General features: G+C 47.9%; 1 protein-coding gene across 3 annotated transcripts in view; it reads right to left on the reverse strand.

Moving 5' to 3' along the window:
- GASK1A (golgi associated kinase 1A) overlaps nt 1–24,132 on the reverse strand; it is a 70,695-nt gene that overhangs the window by 15,745 nt on the left and 30,818 nt on the right. For 2 of the 3 annotated variants that reach the window (XM_003926210.4, XM_074404035.1), the window contains exon 2: nt 2,350–3,642. In XM_003926210.4, the coding sequence (XP_003926259.1) occupies nt 2,350–3,642 (1,293 nt within the window). Of the gene's footprint in view, nt 1–2,349; nt 3,643–5,383; nt 12,066–24,132 lie in introns of those variants that run through there. The other variant, XM_074404034.1, reaches the window with a different exon arrangement.

A 24,132-nucleotide genomic window follows, 5' to 3' on the forward strand; every position in this document is an offset into this window, starting at 1 on the left:
GCTTCTCAGCCCACCAGCTGCCACCTTGGGCAAGTAAACTAATTTCTCTGGGCCTCAATTTCTCAGCTTTAAAATAGGATTAAGTGTAGTATCTCGCTTGTAGATTGCCATCAAGACTGGATGAGTTAATTCCTGTAAAGTGGGATGGTACCTGGTCATTACTGAATGTGTGTCATCCGCCAGGCACTGTACTAAGTACATAAATGACCTTGCATCCAGAAACCATGTGTGATCAGTGTTATTATCTGACAAAGGTCCCCAGAGGACAGACCAGAATTCAACTGAAAGCAGTTTACTTGTGAGCTAACTCCAGAAAACACGAGTGGGGAAGAGAGACAGCCATTACCACTGTGGATAACTGGGCTCCAATCCTGCTAGATTAACTGAGAAGTGTGTAGAATATGCATACAGGGCATCTGTACACCTACTTTCCCCAGTCACGGTTGGAGGCTGCTCCTGGAGGCAGCATGACCAACCTTCCTGGTTTCCCCATGACTGTCCCAGCTTCAGCACTGAAAGTCCTAGGATCTGGGAAACCCCTCCTTCCCAACCTGCATGGCTGGTCACGTTATTTGGAGGGTACTCATTCCCCAGCACTTCCAGTGCAGCAAGCAGAGCAAGTATGCAGATGCAGGTGCCAGCAACCAGGAGCTACCATGCACTAAATGGTCAGGCTCAAGGGGATGTGGTTGGGACACACAACCCCATTTTGGTGTGAGAAAAGTAGAGCTGAGAGAGGCTAGGTAACCTGCCCAGGGTTACACAGTGGGAAGTGGCCTGGGGCGGGGGACGGGGAGTGGTCTGATGCCAAGGCCCATGCTCTTGACCATCAGGATCCATAACTCCTCCTTCCACAAAGCAGCCGTAGGGACCTGGGAGGATGACAGGATATCAGCTAGTCCCATGACTGGAAACAAAGTTATCTGCAGGTAGACTGGGGTAACATTCAAGAGGCCTGGAGGACAGTAGGTGAGTGTCGGACAATAAAGGGGTTGTGTCTGTGGCCAAAAGGAGAGTATGGCAGCCTCCAAAGGGGGCAGCAGATGCTCAGCTCAGGCCACGTCTGGCTGTGTGGGAATGAAGGGCCCGTATTACTAAACCATCCAATTTTTCAAGAGAAGCTGGATTTTTATCGTAAATCTCTGAAGTATTACATATTATCTAAGAATTTTCTAAAATACATTATAAGCTCAACCCCACGTGGATGAAACACAGCATATTGGATATTGGTCCACTCACCTCTACAGGTAACCCTAAGGGCTGACATTGAGGACCCTTTTCTTCAACAGGGGTCTCTATAGAAATGGAGGCTGGTTCCATGTGCATTTGGTGCACATATTCGCCCTCACTGAGCTTTATCCATTTTTTCTTGTCTTTGTTTCTGTCTGGCCATGTTTCCATGCATGTGTATCCATGACTGACATCCAGCTCATGTGCACCAGAACAGCCACACTGGTTTTTAACAGGCCAGTTAGTAAATAGCAGGTGCCTGTAGTCCCCCAGTCAGCCCATGTACCCTGACAGCCCAACCCTTTCCCTGGGATTCCCATACTACCCCTCTATCCGACAACTCCAGGGTTAACTCCTGGTAGGTCAGGGACCTCAGCTAGCACAGTTCCTTCTCTTTCTTCAGTGCCCAGGCATCCTTCCTTTCGCTCTTTCTCTCCCATTCTCTCTGTCACTATCTCCATCTCTCCCTCTCTCATAAAAATTATACACCATCTTGAATCCTTGTTGATTCAAAGATGTAAAGTTATAAACAGTGGTGTGCTGGTAAATGTTCAACAATCAGCTCTCCGGGAGTAGAGGGGAGTCCTGATTTGTAGCATTTGCTGCTTTCCATGGTGTAAATAGATATTCACACCCTGACGGATTTCAAGCCACCAACATGCTGAAATGTGGAGTTGTCAGGAGATGCGCAGTGGCACACCATTGGCTACCATTTATTATATAGACATGAAGGACACAGATAACTGCAAAAGCACAGACAATAGTAAAAAATAGTAAAATAATTAGGAAATAATGCATTTTGAGTAGTTATTACCTTCATTTCTAATATAACTTATTGTTTCTACAACTTAAATTTTTGATAATGCCTGTGTTTCACAACTAGGTCACAAATTTCCTGAAAGTTTTAGCCATCAGCTCTTGTGAGCTGATGAGCTGGCTCTAGTAACCACTGGATAAATAAACAGAGGCAGGAAAATTACAAAATCAGGTGCTTAGTGGTGAAAAAACCAGGACTCGGGAGAGTCGACATCCAACCTCAGGTGGCCAATTCAGGCCTCTCCACCCAGGACCCCCTACCTCCGCAGCAGCTCTCTACCCCTGCTGCCTAACCCCACCTACCTGCAACAAGAAGTCGAAGAGTGCCAGGCGTGCCCACTCCGTATGGTGGATGCCCAGGCATGAGGCCTGGCCAGGCCAGCTGCAACCATGTGCCAGCAGGGCCTGGTACTGCAGCCAGCCCAAGGCCAGAGAGTTCTGATCCTCATCCGGGTCGCCCAGGTGCTGCACATCGGGGGCCCACCAGATGACAGGCCTTGTGCCACCATCTGTGTAGCGGTAGGGCAGGAGGGGGCTGTGGAAGCGGCGGGCCACAGCAGGCAGGCTCCTGCGCAGCCCTAGCACACGATCTACATGAAAGGACAGGACCTCAGGTAGGTCCCCAGGCCTCTTGATCAGGCCACAGAGCCCTTGAGAGCAGAGTTGGCTGAGCCTGGGAGGGGACATGTCCTGAAGGGCACCCTCAGCAGAGAAGCCAACCTGTAGCACCTGCCCATGGGCAGGGACCCTGGCTTTGCCCACCACCTCCCCCTGAGCCAACAGTCGAAGCATCTGCACATCATGGTCTGTCAGCCATGGGGGAACCTGCCCACCAGTCCTCGAACTGCTCAACAGCCCAGGGGTCTCAGTGTCACACCATACTGACCCTTGCAGCTCCCCAACAGAGCCAGGCCACTGATGAGCCCCTGAGGCCAAGGTGGGATCCTCTTCTTGTAGTCCACCAGTCAAGGCTCTGTTCTCAGTTCCCATCAGATCCCTGCCTTCCACTCTATGGGGCCAGAGTATCAGCCCAGCAGTAGTTCTCCAAGCCGGTGAAGCTGCCACATCGCTCCCTGGGAGTGGATCAACCAGGGCGACCATCTCACTCTGCATCTCCTGGGTGGGACTGCCATGCCGGGGGTGGCCCAGGTCTTTGGCTCCTGGATCTCCGACCTCATCCTCCCTCAGGAGCACAACATGCTGAGTACTGAGTCTTGGATGTCCTGTCAAAGTAATGTCCCTCCTGACCCTCTCTGGATGCCTGAGGTCTCCTCCTGGGGACTCTCTGCTTCTGTCCACTCTCGCTCTGTGGCCTTGCTCCTCAGCACAGACCAAGATGGAGTTCCTAGGCAAAGCTCGACCTCTCCAGAAGCCCAGGTTTCTTCCCTGCTGCCTCCGGCTGGAGCTCAAAGCCTGCCAGATACGGGTTGCAGGGGCACCAGTTACCCCCTGAGGCTCCGTGGGACCAGGGTCTGGGCCGGCGGCTGGACGCTGTGGGGGAAAGTGGGTGACAGCCATCGCAGATAGGGTCATCAAGAGGCAGAATGCCATCACTGGCCGCCTCTTGCCACGCAGCCTTTTCCAGAGACAAGATGCCTGGGGGTCAGGGTAGAAAAAAAGCTTGAGACCTGGAAAGACATCAGCTCAACCCATAAAACAGTAAGGATAATAAGCAAAGGAGACTCCCAGTTCATAAGAGACTGAGAAGAGCACAGCTCAGGTGGAGGGACAGCTGGCTGCCTTCAAGAGAGGAAATGGGCAACTCCAGCCAACTGCACTCCTGCTTCCAAGCCTGGCTTGCTTTTCCTTGTAGGGCAGCCTCTGCTGAGGCCTGCAGACCCATGCTCTTCTGCCCTATTCTCCCTTTGGATAGACTGTCACCAGGCACCATAAGGGGCTTTTCTCACATCTGTCCCCATCACCAAGAGCTGGCCTTCTCTTTTCATCTCCATGTGATCCCGTGGGCCTGTTCTGGCAGATCTCTTGGTGTCCCCACACACATGCCCTTGCCCTTTTCCAGGGCACATTGCCACCCAGTTAGAAATGACTTTGCCAACCCCCTTAGCAACAGGGTATGACCACATGACCAAGTTCCTGATTATGGTATAAGAGGCAACCACTTTTACCAGCCCCACATGCTTAAAAGGAGTTTGGCCACCCTGGCCTTTCTCTCTCACCCTCCCTTGCGAGTTGCACACAGATATGGCAGCAACAGCTCTGCACGTGTTAGCAAGGACACACCCTAGGGGAAGTGATTTCTCAACACATGGTCCTTGGACCAGCAGCATCAGTATCACCTGGGGACTTGTCAGAAATGCAAATTCTTGGGGACCCACCCCAGAATTACTGAATCAGAAACGGACTGGGCAGCCTGTGTTTTAAAAAGTTCTCTGGGTAATTCTGATGCCGGTTCAAGCTTGAGAGCCACTTCTCTAGGGCATCATGAGCCACAAGAGGGAAGGAGCATGGTGTCTGGAGCAGTGCAAACCACTGCAGTTGGGAGTCTCTGTACCTGTGAGCCTTATGTGACAGACCTACAGGCAGAGCCCTGGTACATAATGGGAATCAACAGATATGTACCTGACAAAATGAATGGAAAATCTAGTCCAAGTCACAAAAACGCTCCCCAAATTAGTTTGCTTATTAAATCCACCAGATACTCCTTAGAGATATCTGATGCTATATGCAGTGTGAGGCAATTTGCTGGAATGCACAGAAAAGGCACACAGGTAAACAGAATTTTAAAGGTGTCAAAGAAACAATGCCCACAAAACAAACCAGATTCCACTTTTTTCCCCTGCATGTGCTTGCTCTTCTGAAATGCTCTCCTGTGAGTGTTAAAAGGGGATTTTCTGGGATCTGCATTGGACATGAGGGTGAAGTCCGTCATCAGTAGCCTCCTGCTTTCTCTCAAAAGTTCCACCTCTCTCCCCCGCAATCCACCCCAGCCATATCTGTCCAGTGACTCCAACCTATGACCTAAGCTGATGGGGCCATCCTAGACCCTGACCCATGCTGGGCCAACAGAGCCTCACCCCCAACCTCACTCCTGGGAGCATGGGCTTGTGATAAATCAGCAAGGCTGACTTGTCCTGCTCATGAAATAGAGAGCAGGGCCCCATTGCCACCCAGCCAAAGATGATATCAGTGGGCCATACTCTGTTGAGAGCCAGTCTGCAAGGAGAGAGAAGGAAACAGTCACACAGACAAGCCAGAGATGAAAACAGGAAGGAGTGCCTTCTCCAGCTTCCGGCACTGCAGTTCCAGTTCTGAGCTGGCCCAGGAGCAGCAGCAGCCACTGCCTGGGGCTCCTTGGAGCTGAGCAGCATCCACATACCTATTCTCCTTCTATAGTTCAGCTGTGGATCATGGGTGCTCCTGCTACGTGCAGCCAAAAAGACCTAATTAGGATCATCTCTGAGTTCTCTTCCCTCTGCAATTAAAAGAGCCTTTGCTGACCGGGCGTGGTGGCTCATGCCTATAATCCCAGCACTTTGGGAGGCTGAGGCAGGTGGATCACTTGAGGTCAGGAGTTCGAGACCAGCCTAGCCAACATGGCAAAAGCGTGTCTCTATTAAAAATACAAAAATTAGCCAGGCATGGTGGTGCATGCCTGTAATCCTAACTACTCTGGAGAATCACTTGACCCCGGCAGGAGACCCAGGAAACAGAGGTTGCAGTAAGCCAAAATCGCACCATTACGCTACAGCCTGGGGGACAGCAGCAAAATTCCACCTCCAAAAAAAAAAAGCTTTTCCTCCTCTCCTTCAGTACCCATTTGACCTTCTCCTTCCTTCCAACCACGCGGCCCAGAGGAATGCTGCCCCTCATGAATTTCTTAATTTATCCATGTTTTCATTCCCTTCTATTTATTTATATATTTTTGAGACGGAGTTTTGCTCTTATTGCCCAGGCTGGAGTGCAATGGCCTGGTCTGGGCTCACTGAAACTGCCTCCTGGATTCAAGCAATTCTCTTGCCTCAGTCTCCTAAGTAGCTGAGATTCTAGGTGTGCCACCACCACGCCTAGTTCATTCCCTTCTAAGCCAGTGGCAGTTTCTGCAGGAACCGAACACATTTATCAGCACCATGAACATCAGAAAATAATCAAAAGGAAGTGAGAAAACTCAGTTACAGCCCAGCTATAAAAAGTGCCCATGGCTGCCTCCTACCTCTAGTTCCTCCACACTGGTTCTCTCCCTGTTCTACCCTCTTCTGCCTTCTGGACATGAGGCCAGCATCTCCCTCTTAGCACCTCCATGAATGGTGCACTGTCTCTTGGCCCCACTTTTGCCAAACACCGCAGCCTCAGGGGGCCAGTGTGTGGTGGTGGAAGGAGCACTGGACAGGGGTCAGCAGGCTGAAGTCTGCGGGGCCACATTACCCCACTCTCTGGACCAGCTTCCTCATCTACAAGGGATTGGGTTGGCTGAAATAGCCTTTGAGGCCTCACTTCCCACAATACCCAGTGATTCTAGCTCTTGGTGGACAGTGGAGGTGGACTCAGCTCTGGGCTCCCCTGAACCTCCTTCTGCCCATGACAGGCACCTGTAGCAGAGCAAAGCTGCACAAGAGGACCCACACACGCCACCATTGCCCAGTAAGAGGATATGGGCCCTTAAGGGTGGCTTTCAGAGAAGAGGATTGAAATGAGGGTTTTCTGCCACTGCCCAGTCACCACTGGGAGACCCAATCACCCACCTTGGCCTGAACAGTGAGACCATGATAACCCAAGCCTCCCTTGCAGCTCTGAGCTGATTTCCCAAGACCCAGTGGGACACACCAATACAGGGTGACTCAGGGCCAAAGGACACCTTCCATCCACCTGAAGCTGCTGCTGGAGGGACCACTTACACTAACCTTCCCTCCCCCATACCTGGAGGGGAGGAGATAGTAGAGAAAATCCCCTTGGCCTCTGGCACTTAGGTGCTAAAACATCTTCCCACTCACCTGACACCCCAGGCATTCGTGCTTCTGTGAAGAAGCCAGCAGGCGAGCCTGTGTCCCAGGGCCACAAATCCCCTGCTTGGACACCCTGATTTAAGTGGGGAACCGCAAAATAATAAACAGTGGGGAAAACAGGTGAGGGCAGGCTTCTGATATCCCCTCTCCCCCAACTTCAGCAGGGCCTCCAGGACCACAGGGCAGGGAGACAAAGCCTAGAGAATATTTTCCTTGTCAGTTGTGTGGTCCTCTAGACAACCTGTGCTCCCCAAACCTGGATTGCATCTGTAATCTCTTGCCTGTTTACCAGAGATGGGATGGAACAATGGTTCTTAAACTAGCTCTGAGGGTTCCTTCATGTTCTACCATGGGGTAGGGGGTTAGGAGATGACTCTGTATGCTCTGCACTCACCACTCTCACTCCACACACCCACACGCACATACACTTCCACCAAGACAGCTCTGTGTTCTTTCATTAGGTAGGTTTAGCTTATTTACATTACTTGATATGCTATGCATGTTTAGTCTTAGTTCTGTCATAATATTTTACAGTACACTTTCTGTATGGCAAACCAGAATAAAATTCTAAGCCCCCTGACCATCTGAATGGACCCCTTCTTTCAGCTAAGGGCATTCCAAAGTTAACCTGAAAAACTGGTGTAGGCCATGATGGGAAGAGGAAGCCAGACAAGCCTCATCATGCCCTCCTCCCTTTTGAAATGTAGGCCCAGATGACCAACATTGACATCAACACATACCTTAAGACTGATAGAACAGCCTCTTTATGTCTGATAAGAAGCATTTACAATCTGTTCCCTGAAGCCAGCTACCTAGAGGCTCCAACTACATGATAAAACCTTGGTCTCCACAAGCTCTTATCTTAACTTGGATATTTCTTTCTATTGACTCCAAGTCTTTAGACAATAACTTAACTCTTTCAACCAATTGCCAATCAGAAAATCTTTGAATCTACCTATGACCTAGAAGCCCCTACTTCCAGTTGCCCTTCCTTTCTGGACCCAACCAATATACATCTTAAATGTATTGATTGATGTCGTATGTCTCCCTAAAATGCATAAAACAAAGTTGTAGTCTGATAACCTGCTCTCAGGATCTCCTGAGGGCTATGTCACTGGCCACTGGCCACTCATATTTGGCTCAGAATAAATCTCTTCAAATATTTTACAAGCTTGATCTTTTCATCAACAGTATTTATAATATTTGAAGTCTTATATTATGTTTTCTTTTCACTTACTTTTACTTGTCTTTTGCTGTATATTTCTTATAATATTTAGGAAATTTTGATTTGGGTCCTAATGATTGTATGCCCTTAGTTGACTGGTTCTTTAGACTGTAACTGTTAATCCTGTAAAAAGAACAACATTAAAATTATTTTCTCTCCCTGCTCCCTTTCCTCTACCATTCAGTTTTCATCATCTTTTTAATGTTTGCCTTTGTACAATTAAATATGTTTATATTTCTATATATTTTTCAGCTTTAAATAATATTCTTTAGTTGTCTGCTATTATTAATGAAGTAAACAGCGTATTAGTTCTTTCCTCCAACTTTTGCCTTCATCCCCCTTCCAATTGTTTATATTTGTGTCATTTCTGCATTGGTACAATAGCAAGCATATACATTCAATTCCCTCACTCTAATAGACACATTTGTTCAGGTCTTAGTTATTCAGCTGAATATATTCTATGCACACACCTGTCCCCTTAGCCACAGTTTCCCATTATTTCTTGGTTGACTGAAGTTCACATGGGAATAATATTCTCTGATTTCCTGCATGTTCAAACTGTTTTCTACAGCATTCATATGTGAAGTAAAGTTGCTTAGACATAAAATATTTGGCTCACAGTTTCTTTCTTTGAATAGCTTATGGGTTCTGCTCCACTGTTTCATAACATTAAGGGAAATCTATGATTAAACTGATTTTTTACCCTGCCTGGCTGCCCCACAAATTCTTTCTTTTTCTTTCACATCCAGTAACATTCCTAGGATCTATCAGTGTTGACTGTTTCAGGTCAGCTTTTCGTGGCATGCAGTATGCCCTATTAGAAAAGGTAGACACAAGTCTTTTTATTTCATCAGAATTTTCTTGAACTAATTATTAAATATTTGTTCAATTCCATGTCTTTACTTTTACTTTCTTCTTTAGGCTCCTCATTATGTATATATTAGATCTCCTTTATCTGCCTTATACCTTCTCTTTAATCCTATTTTCATTTCTTTTTGTTCACTTTTCTTGTTTTTATACTCTATTTGACTTACTGTGTTTTATTTATTTATTCACCATTTCTGTTAGTTTCTACTTTTCCTTACTTCTTTTCAGCTCATATTTCATGTCTTTCCATCTTACCATTTTTTCTTGAATTCTTGCATTTCTGCTTTGTGGTATTTCTTCACAGAGGGTATATTAAGTTTTAAAAATTCATCGCGATAAGATTGCTCAAAATTCCACTGTTTCCACGTAATATTTTCAGGTGATCAGCCCTCATCTATTAAGAAACACTGCTGTTCTGTGTCTCCTTTTTTATCACAGTGTCTCAGTATAGATGCTGGGTTCTTTTTATTGTATGAGTTGGAGCAGTCAATTGAAAGAGGTTCCTGTAGAACCCAGTGGAATTTGAAATCAGCTGGTTTTCATAAGGCAGATACTCTCTTCTTCTGATCTACCCCATGGTCAGTCTGCGTCCTGCAAATACGGCTTGTTAGCATGGCTCTTTATATGTCACATTGTCCTCTGCTTTTCTAATCCCAATAGTTCAGCTGAATCCTCTGCGCCACTAAACTTGCCCCCATCCCATTTCCACACCCTCTTTTGCAGACAAGGGGTAGGGGAATGATGATTCTGCTCCTCAGGTGTGTCACTCACCTTCAGGTATATTTCACTGGTACTTTCTGAAATCTGCCAACTTAGGCTCCCTCTTCTACTCTTTCTTACTTCTTCCAATACTGCTCCAGTATGAAACTGGCTGCTTCTTACACTGTTCCCGAATATTTTGGTGACTGCCTTCTAATTTAGCTGAAAAAGGAATTTGCATTTTGTCTTCCACTTTCTTTGTTGCTTTCTGCTAGTTTCCAGGACAAGGTGAGGATGCAGCGTTGACGCTGCCATGTTTATACCAGCAGTCCTCAATGGCACGTTTTTAAGAAGAAAGAAGCATGCCCTTACCAAATGCAGTGACTAACTGGCCCTCAGAGCAACCGCCTTTTTCCAACTTCTGTGCTCAGGAGCCACAGCACCCAAGCAGCCCTAAGAATTCCAAGAATTTTGCTCCCTCTACACATTTGCACAAGATCTATTCACCAGTTTTGTGTGAATTGAGTGCAGCCTCCGGGCTGATCACTTAGCAGCATCCCTCTGGAAAGACTACCCTTGAAGCCCTTTGGAGTGACATGGACCAGGCAGTGAGGTGATCCACCTATCCCACTTAGACTTCTAAGAGTCAAGGAGAGAGGGAGGGACCACGAGGTCACCTACCAGTTCTCCACTTTATAATTTATTCACCTTCTCATCCCCTCCCTTATACATTACCCTCCTTCTGTTTCCAACCTGGTTAAAAGGTAGCACCATCCACCCAGATACCCAAGCCAGAAATCTGGGCCTGACCTTCATTCCACCTTTCCTCTGCCTCATACATCTAAGTCTTGCAAATTTTTCCTCCTAAACATCTCTTGAATCAGTCCATTTCTCATTAGACCCTCTGTGACTGAGCCCAGGCACCCTCTTCTTTACCAGGACACCTGTAATAGCCCCCTTTGCTCCCACTCCTGCTCCTCTGCAGGCCACTTGCCACAAACTGGATCATAACCTTCAAAGTCTCTTTAGAGAACATCTAAATGCCAGAAGTGCTCTAGCCATGCTAAACTTCTTTCAATTCTGGACAGTGCCAGACCCACTGTCTCCAGACCTTTATACCTGTTGATCCTTCGGCCTGGAATAGTCCCCTCCTCCCTGTTTTCATTGCTCAGGTCTCAGCTTAGACACCACCTTCCCCAGGAAGCCTTCCCCTGAGACTCCGCAATGAATTGCTCGCTGTGTGCTCCCATAACACACTCTTCCTCCCCAAGCACACCCCTTTTCACTCTGTACTAGACCTGACCATTTAATGTCTGTCTCTCAATGGACGGGTTGATCCCTGCAGGCAGGACAGGGGCTCACAATTGCATCTCCGGACTATCATGGTGCCTGGCACACGAGAAGCTCTCTGCAAAATGAGCTGTTAGATAAGAGAGGTTATCAGGGAGGTGGAAACACTGTTCCCTGGCCTGTGACACTGCAACTCTGCTGGCGAAGAGGGCTCCTCCAATCTCCAAGGCTCTTGTCTGTTTGGAATGCCAGCCACCGCCACCAGCCACCCAACACAGCAGATGTTTTTTGTGCCCCATTATTTTAAAATGTACCCAGAATTTGTCTCAAGCAGGTATGGTAAGACACATAGACCCAAAAATGATTGCCATGAAATAAGTTTTTGTTATACTCACACTCCCCTAGAAACAGGAGGTACAGCATGCCACACAGGCACACACAGGGCCGCAGGAGCTGAGATGGGCAGGCAAAGAGAGAGAGAGCAAATGCAGCTGCAGCCTCTACTGCGGTTTTCACGGTACCAAATGAGCAAAAAAAGTTAAGCAAACTGAAATTGAATTATTTCAGCGGGTCTGGGCTACAGGTGATAGGGCAGAGGACAGACAGAAACCTAATAAAATAAGGTGGGTGATATAGACTCAAAATTGGTTGGTTCATATATGAAAGGTGTGCTCAGAGGCCAGTTGGTTACTCTCCTTAAGAATTAGCTAACCCTGGGAGGGGCAGTCTTTCCCTGAGTCCACAAGGCACCAGACACCAGAGCATCAAAAAAACAGAAAATAGGGCCGGGCGCGGTGGCTCAAGCCTGTAATCCCAGCACTTTGGGAGGCCGAGGCGGGTAGATCACAAGGTCAAGAGATCGAGACCATCCTGGTCAACATGGTGAAACCTCGTCTCTACTAAAAATACAAAAAAAACGTTAGCTGGGCATGGTGGCACATGCCTGTAATCCCAGCTACTCAGGAGGCTGAGGCAGGAGAATTGCCTGAACCCAGGAGGCGGAGGTTGCGGTGAGCCGAGATCGCGCCATTGCACTCCAGCCTGGGTAACAAGAGTGAAACTCCATAAAAAAAAATAAAAAATAAAATAAAAAAAATAAAAAATAAAAAATAAAAAAAAACAGAAAATAAGAGAATATAGTGAACACACCCATGTTGTGTACCCATAGCTGGACTCTGGCTGCCCCCACAGCAGGCAACCTTCCTGCGCACTGCCAGTCCCAAGGACCTGATCACTCCCGCTTTCTTGCCCACTGTGCCAGGAAGCTCAGGGTGACACCTCTGGTGACAGCCCTCAACCAATAGGGGACAAAAGTCAGTCCCCTTTTGGTGGGTGGGGGTACTCTAACCTCCATCGTGAGAGGCATTCGATATGGTTGCAACTAAGGGTGTTCAGTAGGACTGAGCCTCTTCTATTAAACAAATGATGCCTTGCCATCCCCTAAGATACCTTTATCTGATGATTTTTCTGAAGTGAGATCCTAAATTTCTGTCTCAATTAGATATGTTTTTAGTTTGGTCTCTATTGCTATTTTAAAAAACACACGGGTACTACATGCATAGATAGGCACTGTTAAAAACCCACATAATACCAAAAACGTCACAGCAAAATCGAACATCTCCTTCCTCTCCCCAGAGGGAGCCACAGTTAGCAATTAGGGTGTGCATCTTCTCAGGCTGTGGCTTTTCTTTGCATTATAACATATGCATATGTTAAAGAGTATTCATTTCCTGTAGCTGCAATAACAGGTTACCACTGACTTGCTGGCTTAAAACAGCATAAATACATTCTCTCACAGTTCTGGAGGCCACAAGTTCCACATCAGTTTCACTGGGTCAAAATCAAGGTGTCAGCAGGGCCTGGCTACCTCCAAAGGCTCTAGGGGAGAATCCGTTACTTGCCTCTTGCAGCTTTTGGTGGCTGTCGGGACCTTGTCTTGTAGTCACATCACTCCTGTCTCTGCCTCCACGGTCCCCTCTTTTCTTTGTGTCAAATCTCCCTCTGCCTCTTCCTTATATGCATATTTGTGATGGCATTTAGGGTCCACCTGGGTAATCAGGATAAGTTCCCCATCTCAAGATCCTAAATCAGATCTGCAAAGATTCTTTTTCTAAATAAGGTAACACGCACAGAATTTGGGGGTAATTTTTCAGTCTACTACATGTGGTAATTATTTTCAGCATAAAGGAGGTAACTATGCCATAGCTGGCTTTGATTGACATAAGAGGCCCTGAAGCTTTTCCTCTGTCTCTCCATATAGAGGTGGTTTACTCTTTTTAACTGCTGCATAATATTTCACAGTGGAAATACGCCATGATTTCTTTATCCATTCTTCAACAGAAGGATATTTAGATCATCTCCAGGTTTTCTACTGTAACAAACAATATTGCACTGAGCATCCAATACATGCAGCTCTTGGAAAGAATCTAAATATTTCTACAGAAGAGATGCCAAGAGAGGAAGTTGTTGGGCCCCACTTCTTCTCATTGCCCTTATCCTTTCATCATATATAAATTACTATCCCCTTTAATTCTCACAACAACCTAGAGAAATAGGAATTATATAATTCCTATTTTACAGCTGAGAAAACAGAAAGGTCCAGAGTGCTAATGTGTGCCCAGGGCCACATAGCTGGCAAGAATACCAACATTTTAAATTACCACTAAAAGGGGAAATGACCACGGACAATTTGGCTTGTTTTTTTCTTCTTTCTTCTAAGATAAAAAATGTATTGAATTCCTAAAGTATTGGATATCACTAGGGAAAAATAAATCATCTTTTAAAAATGTTTCAAGAAGACAGGCTGTTTTGATTCTTCTCTCAGCCTCACTTGGCTTCAGAAAACCTGGGGAAAGTTGGCAGTTGTGCAGCTGGGCAGACAGAAAGGTTCAAAATGGCCATGAGCAGATGTCCCAGGCAGGGCCACCCAAGTAAAGCTTTGGGATAAGAAAAGCAGCTTTGATCAGACCGAAAAAAAAAAAAATCAACTGAAGAGGAATATTCATCTGAATAATAAAGAGTACATTAGAGAAAACAAGAAAGGGGAATGATGTACATTCTGCTAGAAAGTCCAGTGAGATTCAAATTGACCCTGTCACTGCAGACATGCTGGGGGATGGCCACACCTCTTCCCCTCAATTCTAACCATCCAAGTTACACACCCTGTCTTTTCTGCCCTGCAATGATCATGGCAGGCGGGAAGGAGAAATGGAGTTACCTTCGCTGTCTGGTTCTATAGCTACCCTATTTCTCCTTCCCCATCAAGCCCCACCTCCCACCCCTTCACCAATACTCCTCCTTAATTCCCCAGAGAAGATGCCCATGAGTCTAACAGTCCTATCCACCCACAGTTGCAATGAAAACAGCAGCGGGTAGCCAGAGAAATAGACACACAGGTTTCGGGGAAGACATCTCTGAGTTCTGCTTCTGCCCTTCTGAGCTGTGTTGCAATAGGCAAGGCACACAACCTCTCTGCCTCTTTTTCTCAGCTATAAAATGGGGAGAATGAGATATCTTTTCCCTCCAGGAGTTGGCACAAGAAATAAATGAGTCAAAGTATATAAAAGGCCCACTACATGGTTGGGTATATTTACATGAGTGGTGGGATCTGGGATTTTCTGTCCCCACTTCTGGATACAGACTACCTTTCAGGAATCTGAAAATACTCCTCTTCCTGGGTTTTGGCTCATTGTAAAAGTCAGAGGAAAAGTGGGGATATTTGGGAGCATAACTGAAGGTAGAGGCAGAAAGAGAAGCTCTTTCCTTGTAAAACCACAAGCGTGGGCCAGGAGGAGGCCACCTGGGCAGTGAGAAAGTTCTCATTGTCTACTGCAGTTTCTTCCGAAGATAACCGGGATGGAACTGGAAAGAATGTCTTGGCCTTTTAAAATCACATGGGGAGGTGAGGAGGGAAAGCATGGGAGCCAGAAGGGAGGTATGTCGAGGGAGTTAAAGGAGAAGACTGAGATTCTGACAAGAGCGGGGTTGGGGCTGCCTAGCCGTTGTGGGAAGGGAAGCCAGGAGAGTTCTGCCTGAAGGAGCCCAGCCCACTGAGAAGCTGGGGAACTGTATGAGGCAGGGGACATGAGCCACCTCCAAACTCCCTGCCATCGCCTCCACAAGGGTGAAAACAGCTCTCGACCAGGAAGTGCAGCTCTCAACCATGAAGTTCTAACCATCAAGGGCAGTGTCCTTCATGACATTATTTGTCCACAATTCTTCCCACCTTGCCATAGTTGCACTGCAGATGCAGTCTACTTCCCTGCCTACTCTCTTTGGCCTTGGCCATGTGACTTGTTTCACTACTGGGATGTGACATATACCATGTCCTACTGGAGGCTTTAAGCGTGCTGTGTGGTTTGGCTTGCCTCCTTGCAAATATGTCCTCACCGCGAGAAGAGCTTGCCCCAGGTAAAGTACCTGGAGCAAACCTGAACTCAACCTCCAGCCTAGAGCCAACCCAGCCATGCTCACTGGGCCCAGCCTACCCAACTCCTATAATAAAGATACAGGCATATGTTTTGGTTAGCTGTTGAGACTGTGAGGCTGTTGGTTATGCAGCATTATTACAGCAAACCCCAATGAATACACACATTTCGGTGGCATCTCTTGGGCTCAATGTGTGCCCTTGGTCAGATAACAGGAAGGCAGGTTAGCAATGAAGTCTGGCACCCCTCCCTCAGTTAAAAAGAGTGCGGTAGTGTCTCTATAAATAGGGCTTAGGCTGTAATGAAGATGATGGTGCAATCCAGTCACAGATGTATCTCTTGAACCAGTTTCCCCAGTAAGATGGTATGGAGGGAGCCTTCTGTCAAATGGAGGCCTTTTAAGAACTTTTCTGGAAAGATTTAATACAAATGAACTTTGCACAGAGACAGCTTGAGAAACAGGGACACTTGGAGGAAAGGACTATGTGCTTATAGTTTACAGTTTGTACTGTAATCGGCAGCAGAAGATTTTCCTCATTTCTATAAGGAAAGGAACGCTCTTCTTTGAGGAAATCAAGTCAAGATCTTTCCTGATAGGCTGGCACTAGAGCTTTACCCCCACCCCCAGACTGCCTCTACAGCCTGCACCACTCTACACCCTGACACCTCCACTGCTTACAAATATGACTGCACTCGGCTGGCTGCTCAGGGACCAGCTGGCAGAGACAGAGGCTAAATCATCTTTCCTCAACTACCAGACATCAAAAAAGGATGACAAAAATCTGCTTCTCCACCAAACTGCCGTGGATGATAGACGATAGGATAATGTGCTGGGCAGGAAGATGGAGAGAAGACAGAGGTCATATGTTCTTCTCCCTATCCAAACAGACAAAATCACAAAGCCCTTGTAAAGTGCTTTCTTAAGAGTTTTTCTGAGTGGGAGAAGGGGTAGAGGGAAGTCATATGATGGGGTTTTGTGTGTGTGTGTGTGTGTGTGTGTGATAAAAACTGAACTTGGGTCTGGCTCTGGAGTCATCGCTAAAGGTGTGACAACCTCTTAGTTTCTATTCCCCAACTTTTGCCCCCTTCTAAACAGCCACCCTGCCTGATTCATCACTACTTAGACTCTGAGTGAAACTGGCAAAGATTTGGGAATTTAGAGTTTCTGTTCCATTTCTTAAAGTGCAGTTTGTCATAACAAAACTATGGCTGGGGTAAAAGGGAATACACGAACAGACTGTCAGAGGGCTAGATTAAAACCACATGTCCCAGTCCTGGGAGGAACCCAGCGGGCAACCCTGCTTTCCTTGATTTCCCAAAGTCAGATCCCAGGCAAGGAGAGCTGAATCGGCCTCTGGGGCAAAGGCAACAGGCACAGCCTCCCTCTATAGTCAGATCTGCTGAGTTCTGGGAGGCTGGGCTGTTTGCTCCACTGTGGGCAGAACAACAGCCAGCCTGTCTCCAAAGCTACCACCAGGCCAGGCTCCCTTGCTCAGCTCCATCTGAGGGCTTTGATTTTTCCTTCCACATCAGCAACTTAAAGACAAGAGGAGACTTTTGCCCCTGTAATTTCTGGCTCAGCCAATTCCAGGAAAAAGAAAGAAAACCAAAGGAGTAATAACTAACATTGATTCAGCATTCACTGTGTGCCTGAGACTGCTTGAAACCCTTACTTCTAATTTAATCCTCACTCCCGACTTATGAGATATGTACTACTGTTAGCGTCCTTATTTTGCAGGTGAGGAAAAGAATGCGTAAAGAATCAGAAAGGCCCAAGGCTCACACCGCTGGCAAGGGCAGCACCTGGCAGGCAGTCTGGCTTCAGAGCTAGCTGACCTAGTTGCTGTGCCACCCTAGGAAGAAGCTGCCACCTAAAGCCCCTGCTCCAGCCCTGATTCCAAAAGACTACACTAGGTCTTTGGGGTGGGCCTTGTCTCAAAGGATGCTTATCTGCTCAGGACTGATCAGTTCATCCATAAAGTGAGGCTTGAATGAGGTCAAAGGCAGGTTGCAACCTTTTTGTATTAGGACAAATTGAGGAAAAATAAAAATGTTTTTCATTCAAATTGAAAACAGCTTTGTTATGTCTCTTGTCCTCTTTTATTCTTTTTTCAAGAAATAGAGGAATATCAACGAGAAAATGTCACCATTTGATACACTCCAAACTGGGCGTATTTGAGAGGCAGCGTCAGAGGCAGATTTCTAACAATCCGTTACCTCAAATTAGTCTAGGGCTTGATATTGAAACCAGGCAGGTTCTATGCCTCCTGCTCATTCCAGAACCAGATGGTGCCCCAGTTCCACGTCAAGAATTCTCCAGACTATCATCCAGGAAATTGAAAACATCTAATTTATGAGGCGATATAGCAGATCCCAATAAAAATGACCACTTACTGAACACATACCATGTGCCAGGAGTTCTCAAAACCCTACAACAAATGTGCTAATAGGATAACGTTACAATGGTAGAAATTCAGATTAGTGGCAGGCAAGATTTTAAAAGTACCAGTAGCCCATGTACTTTTCACTTCACACACAATGATGAGGGAAGAATCCAGAGTCTTGAGACAAAGATGTGAGTATAGGGAGGTGCTAAGCATGGGGAAGAAACCTGGGATTTTTCTGCAATTTTTGCTGTCTCGTTCAACAACTTCTTGTAACTTCACACAGCCCTTTCATGTGACTAAATACAGCAACTTTCTGTGACCTCAAAAAGCCCTTCCTGTGACTTCACACAGCCCTTCCTTTGACATCGCACAGCCTCTTCCTGTGACTTCGCATGGCTATCTCCTGTGGCTTCACACAGCCCCTTCCTGTGACTTTACACTGCTTCTCCCTGTGGCTTCACACTGTCTCTACCTGTGAGCTCACATTGCCCCTTCCTATGGCCTCACACAGCCTCTTCCTGTGGCTTCACACAGCCCCCTTCTGTGACTTCCCACTTCCCCTCCCTGTGACTTCACACAGCCCTGCTCCTTCCTGTGACATCCCACTACCCCTTCCTATGGCCTCACATGGTCTCTTCCTGTGCCTTCACAGCCTTTCTGTGACTTCCCACTGCCCTTTCCTGTGGCCTCACATGGCCCCTTCCAGTGTCTTCACATTGCCCCTTTCTGACTTCACACTGTCCCTTCCGGTAAATTCTCACTGCCCCATCCTGTGACTTCACAACACTTCTTCCCAGGACTTCACACTGGTCCTTCCTGTGGCTTCACAAAGCCCCTTCCTTTGGCCTCACACAGACCATCCCTGCCTGTGGCTTCACACACACCTCCCTATGTCTTCACACTGTTCCTTCCTGTGACATCACACTGCCCCTTTCTGTGACTTCACGGCCTCTTCCTGTGACTTCACACTGCCCCTTCCTGTGACTTCACACAGCCCCTTCCTGTGACTTCACACCGTCCTTTCCTGAGACTTCACACAGCCTCTTCCTGTGACTTCACAGTGCCCCTTTCTGTGGCTTCACACAGCCCTTTCCTGTGACTTCCCACTGCTCCTCCCTTTGATTTCCCCTACCCCTTTCTGGAGCCTCACACAACCCCTGCCTGTGTCCTCACAAGGCCTCCTCCTGTGACCTCACACTGCCCCTTTCTGTGGCTTCACACTACCTCTTCTTATGGCTTCACCCTTCCTGTTACATCCCAATGCCCCTTCCCATGGCTCCACACTGCCTCTTCCTGTAAACTCACACTGTCACTTCCTGTGACTTCACACAGCCCTTTTCCGTGACCTCATGCAGCCCCTTCATGTAACTTCACATAGCCCCATCCAGTGGCTTCAGACAGCTCCTTCCTGGGACTTCATACTGCCCTTTACTGTGGCTTCACATTCCTTTCCCTGTGATGTCACACTGACCTTTCCTGTGACTTCCTACTGCCTATTCCTGAGCCTCACACTGCCCCTTACTGTGACTTCACACTGACCCTAACTGACTTCCCACAGCCCTGTCCTGTAGCTTCACACAGCTCCTTCCTGTGACTTCCCACTGCCCTTTCCAGTTACTTCACACTGATCCTCCCTTTGTCTTCACACTGCCCACCCTGTGACTTCACACTGCTTCTCCCTGTGACATCACACAGCCCCTTACCATGGCTTCACATGCCCCTTACTGGGGCTTCACACCACCACTTCTGTGACTTCCCACTGACCCTTGTTATGATTTCCTAGTGCCCCTCCCTGTGGCTTCACACTGTCCCTTCATGTGGCTTCACACTGTCCCTTCCTGTGGCTTTACCTGGCCCCTTCCTGGGATTTCACAAAGCCCCTGCCTGCAACTTTACACTGCCCCTCCCTGTGGCTTCACACAGAACCCTACTTGTGACTTCACACTGCCCTATGACTTCACATTGCCCTTTCCTATGACTTCACACTGCTCCTTCCTATGACTTCACACTGCCCCTTCCTATGACTTCACATTTCCCACTCCTACACTGCTACTTCCTGTGACTTCACACTGTCCATTACTATGACTTCATACAGCTCCTTCCTGTGGCTTCACACTTCCCCAGCTTTCTGGTTTCAGACTGTCCCTTTCTGTGACTTCACACAGCACCTTCCTGTAACTTCACACAGCCCTTTCCTGTGGCTTCACACTGCCCCTTCCTGTGGCATCAAACAGAACCCTACCTGTGACTTCACACTGCCCTTTCTATGACTTCACACTGCCCCTTCCTGTGGCTTCACACAGAACCCTACCTGTGGCTTCACACTGCTCTTTCTATGGCTTCACACTGCCCCTTCCTATGACTTCACACTTCCCCTCCTATGACTTCACACTGCCACTTCCTGCAACTTCACATAGTCACTTCCTGTGACTTCAAACTGTCCATTACTATGGCTTTCCACAGCCCCTTTCTGCAACCTTACATTGCCACTTCTGGTGACGTCACACAGCCCCTTCCAGTGGCTCCACACAGCCCCTCATTGTGACTTCCCACTGCCCCATATGCAGCTTCAAGCAGCCCCTTCCTGTGACTTCCCAATGCTCCTTCCTCTGGCTCCACAGTGCCCCTCCTTTGGCCTCACATTGCCCTCCCTTTGGCTTCACACTACCTCTTCCTGTGATGTAACACTACCCCTTATTTGACTTCACATGGTTTCTTCTTGTGGCTTCACACTGGCCCTTCCTGTGACTTCTAAAAGCTCCTCCTGTTACTTCACATCACCCCTTCCTGTGACTTCCCTCTGCCCCTCCCTGTGACTTCCCACTGACTGTTCCTGTGATTTCCCATGTCCCTTCCTGTGGTATCATACACCCCCTTCCTGTGGCTCTACACAGCCCCTTCATACAGCTTCACACTGCTTCTTCCCAAGGCCTCACAAAGACCTTTTCTGTCACATCACATAACCTCTTCCTGTGACCTCACTGCCCCTTCCTGTGACTTCACACTGCCCCTTTCTGTGGCCTCACACAGCTACTTTCATGTGGCTTCACACTGCCCCTTCCTGTGACTTCATAGCCCCTTCCTGTGGCTTCCCTCTTCCCTGCCTGTGGCTTCACACAGCTGTTACCTGTAGCTTCACACAGTCCCTTCCTGTGACTTTACACAGTCTCTTCCTATGGCTTCACACAGCCATTACCTCTGAATTCACACTGCCCTTTCCTGTGAATTCACACTGCTTCTCCCTGAGACTTCACACAGCCACTTCCTGTAACCTGCCACTGCCCCTTCCCATGGCTTCACACAGCTCCTTCCTGTGATATCACACTGAACCTTCCTATGATCTTCCACTGCACCTTCTTGTGGTTTCACACAGCCCCTTTCTACGACTTCCCATAGCCCCTTCTTGTGACTTCCTACTGCCTATTTCTGAGGCCAAATAATGCCCCTCCCTGTGACTTCATACTGCCACTCACTGTGACTTCCCACTGCCCCATCCTGTGGCTTGACACACCCACTTCCCGTGACTTCCAACTCCCTGTTCTTTCCCACTGCCCGTCCCCATGGCTTCAAACTGCCCATTTCTGTGACTTCACACAGCCCCTTCCTGTGGCTTCACATTGCCTCTTCCTGTGATGTCACACTACCCCTTCTGTGGCTTCATACTGACCCTTCTTATGACTCCACACTTCCCCTCTGATGACTTCACACTTCGCCTTCTGGTGACTTCACACTGCCCCTTTCTATGACTCCCCACTGCCCCTTCCCACATTGCCCCTTCCTGTGACATTCCACTGCCACTATCTGTGACCTCACAGAGCCCCTTACTTGGACTTCCTACAGCCACTTTCTGTGGCTTCACACTGCCTCTTCCCTTCCTGTGGCTTCCCCCTGCCCCTTCCTGCGGCTTCCCACTGCCCCTTCCTGCAGCTTCTCATGCCTTTTCCTGCAGCCTCACAGAGCCTATAACTTCACCCAGCCCCTTCCTGTGACATCACACTGTGCCTTCCTGACTCCTCATGGCCCCTAACTGTGGCATTACACCACCTCTTTCTGTGGCATCACACAACCCCTTGCTGTGACTTCACAAAGCCCCTTCCCTGTGACCTCACACTGCCCCTTCCTGTGACTTGTCACTGCCCCTTCCTGTGACTTCACACTGCCCCTTCCTGTCGCCTCACACTGCCCCTTCCTGTGGCCTCACACTGCCCCTTCCTGTGACCTCACACTGCCCCTTCCTGTGGCCTCACTCTGCCCCTTCCTGTGACCTCACACTGCCCCTTCCTGTGAACTCACACTGCCCCTTCCTGTGGCCTCACACTGCCCCTTCCTGTGACCTCACATTGCCCCTTCCTGTGACTTGTCACTGCCCCTTCCAGTGACTTCACACTGCCCCTTCCTGTCGCCTCACACTGCCCCTTCCTGTCGCCTCACACTGCCCCTTCCTGTGACCTCACACTGCCCCTTCCTGTGGCCTCACACTGCCCCTTCCTGTCGCCTCACACTGCCCCTTCCTGTGACCTCACACTGCCCCTTCCTGTGACCTCACACTGCCCCTTCCTGTGACTTGTCACTGCCCCTTCCTGTGACTTCACACTGCCCCTTCCTGTCGCCTCACACTGCCCCTTCCTGTGACCTCACACTGCCCCTTCCTGTGACTTCACACTGCCCCTTCCTGTGGCTTCACACTACCCCTTCCTATGACTTCACACAGCCCCTTCCTGTGACTTCACACAATTTCTTCTTATGACAACACCCTTGTTGTTGTTTCACACTGATCCTTCCTGTGACTTCACAGTGTCCCTTTCTGTGACTTCACACAGCCATTTCCCATGGCTTCACACCACCTTGACTAGCTGCAGTTCAGTGTGTGCTAAATCCTAGAAGCCAGCCCTGCCTTGTTAATGGCGGCCCACATAATGGGTTCTTACATACAGAAAAGGGTTCTTATTTGCAATAGAAGTCTCTTATGATCGCCTCCTAACCATTTCTTAATCTGCCTAAGCAAATGGCCTCTTGGCATATTTCAGGAAAACTGTTTTGAGAGTTAAAAGCACTATAGATATCTTACCTTAATTGATTTTTTAGGGGGTGGGGAGGGGGGAATTGGGAAAGGTGGGAGGCTAAAGGTCGATGGCAAGGTATAATTTGAAATTCCTCCAAGGCTCAGATATGAATCTCATTTACTCCAAGCAAATATGGTAGAGGGAGCCAGCCATGTGTCCATGGCTGTCTGCCCAGGTTTGGCTGCTTAGCTTCCATAGCATAACCTCAGGGATATTGTAATCTTATCATGTGATAGAAACTTCCTTGGTGAACAAATGGCAATAGGTAGTGCTGGGGAAGGAATGAAAACCAAAAAAAGTCTTAGAAAATGATGTTTCTCACTTGGGATGGGTGTGGGGAGAGGGTGGTACACAGGGAGACAAGAGCCAGAAAATATCAATTTTTAAAGCAATAAAGAAAGGAATGTCAAACTTAGAGAAGGAAGAAAGCTATAACCCAAATGAATTCTCCACCCTCATAAAATAAGAAAAGCAATTTAAAAAATTGTTTCAGCAAAGGCTTCAGCCAAGGTCAAAATTATTTTTCAAGAATAGTGATAGAAACGGAAAATTTAACTCCTGCAGGCCACTTTACTGCATTTCATGGGAGAAGATAAAACGATGTAATGGTGTTTCTCAAATTTGGGGATTTGAGAAAGCCTCAAGAAGCAGGCTTTCTTGAAAAGCCTTGAAAGCATTAGGGTTGTACTGAAGAGTATGGCCTAGCAGGAAGAAGGCTCTGGCTGGGTAAAATCTGAGTATGTGCTCACCTTTTCAGACTCCCTCCTTCACCAGAGGGGTTTCCGTTATTGTAGGTATGGAGTCGCTATCTATGACTGCCTAGAACCTAACATGTGACTGGCAGACACCAGGGAGAGAAGGATCCTGGGAAGGGCATGTGGTATTAGGCACTTTGGAGATCCTCAGGACACCAGTGTAGGAATCCAGGGCACCCTGGGGCAGGAGGCAGCTTCCTCCAAAGGAACAGTGTAGGGCTGAGGTTGCTCCCCAGACACATTGTGTTGCATTACAGTTTTATTCTTTTATTCTGACCTCCCCTAATGCCAGGCACTTAACCAGGAAATAACGACACCAGTGTGAAGAAGGCTTGGCCCCTGCCCTCTGGCGACTCACTGTCTCAAGCAAAGAGGTACTGATACAATCATTTCCCCCATGCCAGTTCTGGCG

The sequence above is a fragment of the Saimiri boliviensis genome, chromosome 8 (genome assembly GCF_048565385.1).
Source record: "Saimiri boliviensis isolate mSaiBol1 chromosome 8, mSaiBol1.pri, whole genome shotgun sequence".
NCBI classification, from domain to species: domain Eukaryota; kingdom Metazoa; phylum Chordata; class Mammalia; order Primates; family Cebidae; genus Saimiri; species Saimiri boliviensis.